We start from the raw sequence: 8,845 nt of genomic DNA, 5'->3' as shown, positions 1-8,845 counted from the left end.
TAAAGACAATCCCCCCAGATTGTAAATATCCCAAAGCTAACTCCTGCTCACCTATATTCAAAACCCTTCTTTCTGTGGCACTGTCATTGCATCTCCTCTGGGACTACTGAACTTGAATACTATTTTTTTTGCTCTGAAATCCACAAGTAGGTCATTAGGTTTAAAAGGTTAAAAAAACAACTTGCAAAAGTTTGAGGGGATGCTTTTTTAAGCAGTCAGCCTTATCAAAACACTGCTCCTAATCAATCCTGAGCTTTTCAATACCTAAAAATGAAAAAAGCTTAAAGTACAAGAGCCCTCTCCCTTAATTCAGATTGTCACTTTCTTAACTTTCTATGTGTGGAATATAGGTTGTATCACTCTTGTACAGATGCCCAAAAAATGGTAGTGAAAACAAACTGCCTTTAAACTCACTGCCTGTCCCTTTGTGGCAGTCATTTGCACGCCTTTCTGTTGGCTCTCACAGATGACCAGCCATCGGACTTCAGCAAGATGACAACAAATTGATAGGAAAGCCTCATATGCCTCAGAGTTCACAGACCCAAACTGCTTTGTTTAAATAAATGCTGGCACACTTGTGCAAATAAAGAGTTAAAAAAACCTCAATAAAACCAATCCCACAAGTGACAAAGCCTTCTCTTGGGAGACATTTCTTTTAAGAGACTCTCATTGACCCAAACATGGCCAGCTGGTCCTCTAAGAAATCAAGGCAACCTGCAGCACTCTAGAAGGACACATCTAAGTAATGCTTGAGATGGGAGGATCACCTGAACCTGCCACACAACATCCAGTAGCTCTGGAGGAGGGGCTTGTGTTTTTCTGAATACCCAGGCAAGATCTTCTAAAGCCTTTTCACTCTTTCAAGTGCTGATACAGATTATTAAACTTGGCCTATTCCCTGTTTCATAGGTTGTTTTTAATTTGGGTTGCTACTATTTGTATTCTCTGGCATTACAACTGTTTCTCACACAAATTCATAAACAGCAATAATGTCAGTTCCAACCACCCCCCCCATATGTTCCAAAAAGGCATCAGACTATGTGTGGGAGGGAGAGGTACAGCAAGGAGGGGGCAATCTGTTGCCTGAAGTCATACAGAAGGACAGCAACAAGGGTAGGAACATTTCTGACTGGGGTTCAAATCCGGGGGTTCCTAAATTGGTACTCAGAAAAGTTAATGGCAGCTACTGCAAATGGTAGGAAGCAAAAGCATCACAATATAGCAGCAGAACCAATTAGCATCTTCGGCTATACCATACCATTCTCAGGGAGAGGTTATGGGTTTGTTGTTTGTTTTTAATCTTTTTAAGGAGGGGGAAAGAGGGAGGGTTATAGAGTGGGGAAAGAAGGTTGTGAGCAGCATCAGAAAACTTCTGATGGCCATTTTCTGTCACAGGTGATGCAAAGTGTCCACAGGTGATCTCAGTCTCCACTGCATTTTTAACCCTCTTGTTCGAATATGACCCTATGGTCACACTGGATGCCAACATGGTATTTCAGTGTTTCCTTTATTTTGTATGGCATCAGTGCAGTCCTGACAAGTACAACTAAGGCATCAACAGTGAATCAAATCCAACCACTTTATAGATAAAACTGATTCTTTTCCTGTAGCATTTTCCCTCAAAAGCCCCTGGATGTCAGGAGCTTTAGAGTCTAACTGTGAGGATGCTGAGGGTTTTAAGGATGCTATCTGTGACCAAATGGAGACTTTTTTCTCATTTGTACTTCATTTCTGGATATGCTCTGAAAACAACTGAGAAAACCCTTTTTTTTTGGAGAAGAGAGGATTTTGCCATTTACCTATGGTTATGTCATCCCTAAATCAGACTACTTCAGTGATAATGTTAAGCAGAGCCAGTCAATGTGAAATAAGTTACTAAGCCTCGTTATTAGAAATCATATTGAAGTTCAGTTTGTCAAAGGTATCTCAACAGTCAATGGAAAGGAACAGGCAGTTTGAACAGGCAATTTGTCACGCTCTACGACAGGGAGGGTAGATCACCCTCTAAAGATAATCACCTTTTCCATTTATCAAAGACAGAGCTTAGACAACCACCATAGCTTATTTTGAAATAACTTAAATGGAAGGAGATGCATGTAGTCCCTAAACAGCTAACTTACCCTGCAGAGAATCACACCTTTGCTCTTAAAAATTCAGTGGTCTCCATTTCAGCATGTTGCCCCAACTTGTTTTCTGTTTATAAGATCAGCATAATTAGTTGTAATTGACTAACATTTGAACACAGCCAAACCACTGAAACCCACCTGTTCTTGGCATTTATACAGGAGGGCTGAAGGCATGGAGACAACAGTGTTCCATTAGCCTTCTCCAAGGGCAGAAGCCAGCATTCCCCAGCAGATTCACCAGTGGGTGAAATCTTTAAGACAAACACCATTGCTAGCATTAGGTCAAGTTTATGTTCTCAAGTAGAGCTTTTCACTTCTCTGCTTCAGTTGGACGTACTGCTTGTGCAGTACACATCCAGGAATAACCTAAAATTTCAGAAAATACAGTTAAGAGGGAAGCACAGGCTATTTTGATATTGGTTGTATGGCAGAGAGAGCACACAGTAGCCAAGTAGCAAATGAACATCGGTACATAAAAATTTTATGGGACTAAGGCAGTACACACTTAAGTGCTTACCCAAGATTCAGAAGAAAAAGCCCATCGTCAGACTACTGCAGTTTTCAAGAACCATTTGTAACATGCAAATTCCATGAAAATGCACAGATAGCAAGAACAGCAATGTCCTGCTATCTCCTTGGTGCCAATTTACAGTATGGCCACACACAAACTTAGTCTTCCCACCTTTTGCATGATGTCTGTGTACAGTGCATCTTGCTGCATTTCTTAAAGAAACAGATTAGTAAACACTGCAGTAAGCAAGATGTAAGCTGGCATGAGTATTAATGACCAATTTCAAGTGCCCACCAATATTGTCTATGAGCACAATCCTTGGTGATCCAGAAAAGGTCTATTTTAATTCCATCTTTTGTCAAAGCCATGGATGATCATCTGTGCTTCACATATCGGTGCTCTAGGTTCTTAAGGACCAGCCTTACTCTTCACTTAAGTCCTGGCATCTCCCATCAGCAGTGTGACAGATGCAGCAGAAAAGAGCTCAGCACATGGCAACCACTTGATTTAAGCATGTGATACATTAGGAAACCAAGTCGTAAGGTACATCCTCCTCTGTACCAAGCTAAGTTTTTGCATACTACATTTTAAAACTAGCACATGAAATGGAAGATTTACCAAATGTATTTAAGTAACTCCCAACTATTTATCAACCCCTATAAAAGTGAAGCAGACCAGTTAACAAAACTGAATAAAAGCACCCTCTTTACACATTACTTAGTTCAATGAAAAGCCTTTGCTCTTTTTTTTCTAGTTCAAATGGGAATTGTTTCATTTACTTGCACCTGCCTTACTATTTTCCCCTCCCACAGCTCTATGTCAGAAATCTCTGTAATTCATTATCCCAGTCCATGATCCTAGTGGTGGTCTATTAGACCTCTCATGAAGTGATCTTCCTCTTGATATAGATACAGCTACACCTGTCTCCAGCCAACAACGTTCAGCCTTCCAGTAGCCTTGGGAAGAGAATAAAATTTGACATGCTGTTGACTCTTTTGACAAAAATTTAACACATTGACCCATTTTTACTAAAAATCTACCCAACAGTGGCACTTGCTCATACTTCTGTCAAGCTTCCTAGATAAATGGAAATTATTTGCAAAAAAACAGAGGTAAACTTTGCATTAGAAGTGCTCATCTTCAGTCATATATAAAAATATTCAGGGATCCTTTTATGAAGTAGTAAGTTCCAGTATTATAAAAATTACACTGATATCATAGTTTCTACCACTGCCATATTTACTCTTAATTTGCATCAATGAGACAGGAAAAACACTGGGTGAGAAAAAACACCCAGTTAAGTTCATAAACATTGTTACTTCTTTAAAAAGAATCACTAAGAAGCACGCTTGACACTAGAAGAGTGGGTTACATGACAGCTGAGTTAGTTAACTTCCCCTTATCTCCTTCTGCCACAAACAGAGTCAGACACAGAGGTGCAAGGAATTTTCCAAGGGTACACATGAAATCACTGGCTGATCAGGAGTGTTAAAGGCTGCCCTGGCTCCCAGCTTGGTCTGCTCCCAAGGAAAGGCTGTAGCTCCTCCAGACTAACCTGGACTCTTGCAAGTGGCGCATGACACACACAGTACAGGAGAAGCTGTGAGTTGTTCATAAACAATTTATTTTATTTCAAATATGTGCCCTTTTTGATTCTGGAGAATCATGTCCTCCACCAACCAAAGACAGAATTGATTTGGAAATCTTCCACCAGACTTTTTTGCTGTTGATACCTTGACACCATGTCCCTCCTCCTCCTTGGCAGCTGAAAGTATGGCTCAGGGTGAGCATAAACTTGCACCTTATTCCAAAACGGCTAGAAATACAGTGAACAAAGAATTAGTAAATCAACCACTCAGGGAGGCAGAGGGCTATGCATACACAGACAAATATAAAACATCTTATTGGGATTTTTACCAATTTTCTTTTTTCTGCAAGATTAAAAACTACTTTGACTTTAGGGTCCTGCTGTTCCCTCCTCATTCTCTAACAGAAACAAACAATTCCAAAAATGCTTCATGTTTCTCATGTTTTTTAAGAAATATTTAAAAGTCTGTTCCTCTCCTTCCAAAAAAGCAGGTAATGTGGTATGGAGTGAACAAGACTGGACAAAGCATGAGTTTCACATGGATGAATTGCTGATTATCTCTCCTTACTATTTGGTACGGGGGTGTGCTTTGCATTTCCAGTGGCTTAGGTTATAAGACACGAAGCAAGTTATTTTGGATGCTGATGCCAATCTGAGCATTATGGAAAAACTAACAGTGCCTAGGTCCTGTTACAGGTGGTCATGGACTCATGGAAGTTTCTTGGTTTAATATTTACACGGATGTTTTAAAATTATGGTCTGTGAAATATATTTTCCAAAGATGCCCCTATATTTGACAAAAAAATAATAAAAGACCCCTTGATCCAAATCCCATCTCTTTTTAACAGTCTTGTTAAAAATTTCAATTCGTCAATTTATCTTAGCACACTTAAGAGCAGAATAGAGAATAATGACATTTTTAAAAAAGAGAAAGATGCTGATCTCTAAGGAGACCGTCGCTCTTTTTTCAGAAGTAAATGACACTGAATGGTGCGGATTCGATTCTTTGCTGGGGCAAACTCCGGCTGAAGCTTTAGTGTTGACTCATACCATTTCATGGCCTTTTCAAACTCCTCCTGTGAAAAAGAAACCAGAGTGCAAAGAGTCAGATTCTAAAACCAGTAAACGTATTTTCTATGCCTTTCCCATCCCGACAAGTTGTGCAGTGTGATATCCACAAAAGTAACTGAACCAATCCTTGTGATTCAGGATTTTTTTCCTTCTCCCACAAATAATTGGGCTAATGACTCAATTCTGCATAATCCATGGAAAGGAGTCAAATTAATGCTGAGAATTATTGACCAATGTTCTCGCCTTTTCTTTTTAACAGTACATCTTTGTATTCTTGCTGTGAAAGTAACTTTTAAAAACATATTTCAGTCAGAATTTGAGTAGATCAAAGATTTAAAATCATGGACAATGAAAAACCATCAACTTTTCTGAAAAGCTAACATTTTTAGAAACAACCTGAAATTATTTTTTAAGTATTATTCAATGTAAAAACAAAAAGCCCCCAAAACTTAAAGAGCATACAATAGCTAGACAATTTCAATTGATAAGCTGGACTCCAGGTTGGTAGTTAGAAGCATTCATGTGGAAATAGCATCTATTTTTGTACAGCTGAAATCTCATTACCTATGCCACGCTGCTTTTTTATTAACTAGGAAAGCATGCCAACATCTGATAGTGTATTAGAGGAAAAATGAGAGGAGAAAAGACCCGAAACATTCTGGGGTTTTCGGTCAGTTTCATCACTTATTTTTTCTCTTAAGTTCGTTTTCTCAGTAACTTTAGTTATGCAGTAGAGACAATATTAATTTCTGGCCATATCATAAAGACTAACTAGATCAAGGTGAGTTGTAAATCTTGATTTTTTTAAAAAGGTGTATTTTAATGGTATATATAGACAGTATGAAGAAATTTGAGTTCAAGCTACAAATTATGCTGGGCATTGATAATTCAGATATTGAAACTGAACTTCCCTTGTGTTTGTTCACCATAACTGTGAATTGGGTTTACTTACTATTCCAAGCTTCGCTCTTCAGGATAGAGACCAAATTCATCATTAATTTTCCAGTATTATAAAAATATCCTGTGTTTAGATGGGTGGACAACCCAAATTACCAACTGTTTGCTACTGTCTTAACAAAGCTTTGCACACAGCATTCTTAAGCCAGCTTATAAAAATGTTGGCCTTAAAGTACTAAACGAGAAATAGGAGTAAAATAAGTAATGGAAGTTTTGTCTTTCTAAAGATATTCCTTCTTGATGATCCTACCCCAGTTTCTTGAACGCTGCTCCTTCAACATTCTTTGTGAGAATAAGACTTTTACATACACGTAAATAGTGTCCCAAAGACAGCCATAACCAGGCGACAGCACACTCACCATTGCTACATAGACATTTGCCAGTGTGAAATGATTAACCACGAAGTGCGGTGCTATTTCCACTGCCATGGTAGCCACAATGATGGCATCATTCCAGAGTTTGGCGTTGTGGAAGATGTTTGCTAGGCTTATTAGTGGTACATCCTGGAGGAGAAGAACAAGCAATAAACAATTTCTGTCCATTGAAATTGTCTCAGGATCAGCAAGACAAACAGAAGACTCCACCACTAAGCTGCACTCATCTGGTTCCTACCCACCTCCCTCTCTTTTGATGTTGAGAGCAATGATCCAAACCTATTTTAATATAAAACGGCATTTGGGCCTGAGTTACAAACAAAAAAACCTCATGTCCACATCCACTCACAGTAGTGATAAACATTACTCTTGGATAGAAAAACAACTCGAAAATTAACTCATTTTAGTGTATGCACATTTAGTTTTTAGAAGCTCTTACACTATTTTTCTCCCCAAAGATGAGGTGCACTCTTCAGAGACAAGAGAAGCTGTTTTGTTTGAATACCCTCCTTCAGCTCTTGCATAAAAGGAAAGGAAATATGAACAAAGGGGACAGCAGGGAAGTGAAAGCATGATCTAACCATTAGTGCAATAGATGCATCATTTTTTGTCCTGCCTCTGCCATAGAAATCTTATTCTGATACTGAGTAATAGCTATAAATAAAATTTTCTCAGCTAGACACTGATGGTATGTTTTTTATTTCCTGGATTTCCCAACTGTGACCTTGTCTGACTGAAAAAACTGTAGAGCCCTGGCAGCCATAACAGACTCTCTGGGAGCTGGGCTTCACATCTTCAAAGCACAAAGCACCGCTTAGTACCAAGGCTGAGGTGCCTTCAACAGGACAAGAAAAAGTTCTGGATGTATGTGATCCCCGATTCCTTGACCTTCACATGTCAAGGAGTACCTTTGCTGGACAAATTATTCATGTTTGCAAAGCAGATATTATGGAAGTCAGAATCATAAGAGAAGTTCACAGGAAAATTAATTACCTTTTATTTGCATGAGAAAAGTCAAGAGAAAGTAGCCAAAGTGCATAAAAGCAAAGAGGATGGATAAACCGAAATACACTAAATAGCTTTTAATCCAGGGCTAACTCTGAGTAAAAGCTGCAGCTCTGTCTTTACAAACAAGATCCAGAGTTTTCTTTGGAGGCAGCTTCAATATGGAGGACAAAAACAAGGCACAAATTTGGAGAGTCATCCAGGCTCAAGTAGCATTTTATCATACTTCTAGAAAACAGAACTACTCCACCATAATCTTGCCGAACTGTAGTTTCCAATCCATAGTCTGACCCTTACAAATCACACAGCTAAGGACTCCTTTCCTGAGGAACTGATTACATAGAAAGACAGGAAAATAAGCAAAAGCTTGATGTGTTAAGAGATTGGCTCCAACCTTGTTTTAAATGCATAATGCAAAGAAAGAGAATTATAGGAAAGATACAAAGGATGTGCAGTGAGAATGTGCATTTCTTACTTGAAGCATTTTCTACGGTTAATGGTTAAATCCTCCTAAAAATATCCTGGAAGTGTGAATTACTTTCTCTCCCAATTTTCAGAGAAAGGATGAACACCAAGATTTCAATGGAGTTTACATTTTTCCATGCAGCACAATTTGTTGCGCACGTACCAAAGAAAAATCTGTTATGTTGAGTAAGGAGCCAATATTGCATCTATCAGTTTGCAAGGGGGAGCTGGGTGTTTAAGAACAGACACTACAGTGCTCAGCACAGCACCTGGCAAGGTGAAGGGTACTGAGCACTTCAGCCAACTGGAACACTAAAGAGAAGACTGTGTCCAAAGTACTGCCTTCTTTTTTGAGTAAAGAACTGCTGCACGAAGTCAAGGACTAGTATCCAACTGAGATTCACAGCCCAAATGCTTAAGATTTAAGTAATTCCTTTAGATAATCACCCTCCCACCCTCTCTAAAAGCACAACCAGAAGACACACTCCCCTCTTTAAAAGCATAACCAGAAAATATACTCCCCCATCTTAGGTTAGAAGACTTGGCCAGACAAAGGCTGATGAAGACTCCAAGTCCTAACTAGCAGCACAAAGTTCAAGCCCAGGATGCCCAGAGAGGTGTCAAAACCACTGAACTGCAGGAAATGCCACTGAACCTTTTCTGCAGATACCATTTTTTTTTTAAGAGACAGTCCACACTAAACAAGTGGTGAAAATCTTGAGGCTTCACCTCATCTAGCTAATATCTA

At 39.1% G+C, this 8,845-nt stretch overlaps 1 protein-coding gene across 2 annotated transcripts in view; it reads right to left on the bottom strand.

The window, feature by feature from the left end:
• Positions 1-4,240: 4,240 nt before the first annotated feature.
• TTC17 (tetratricopeptide repeat domain 17) overlaps positions 4,241-8,845 on the bottom strand; it is a 56,518-nt gene continuing 51,913 nt past the window's right edge. For both annotated transcript variants that reach the window (XM_069017166.1, XM_069017167.1), the window contains exons 24-25: positions 6,613-6,756; positions 4,241-5,301 (exon numbers count right to left, since the gene is read on the bottom strand). In XM_069017166.1, the coding sequence (XP_068873267.1) occupies positions 5,170-5,301; positions 6,613-6,756 (276 nt within the window). In that variant the 3' untranslated portion in view covers positions 4,241-5,169. The remainder of the gene's footprint in view (positions 5,302-6,612; positions 6,757-8,845) is intronic.

The sequence above is a fragment of the Aphelocoma coerulescens genome, chromosome 5 (assembly GCF_041296385.1).
Source record: "Aphelocoma coerulescens isolate FSJ_1873_10779 chromosome 5, UR_Acoe_1.0, whole genome shotgun sequence".
In the NCBI taxonomy this organism is placed as follows: domain Eukaryota; kingdom Metazoa; phylum Chordata; class Aves; order Passeriformes; family Corvidae; genus Aphelocoma; species Aphelocoma coerulescens.
The sequence above is the reverse complement of the archived record's forward strand: the minus strand, read 5'-3'. Positions and strand labels throughout refer to the sequence as shown.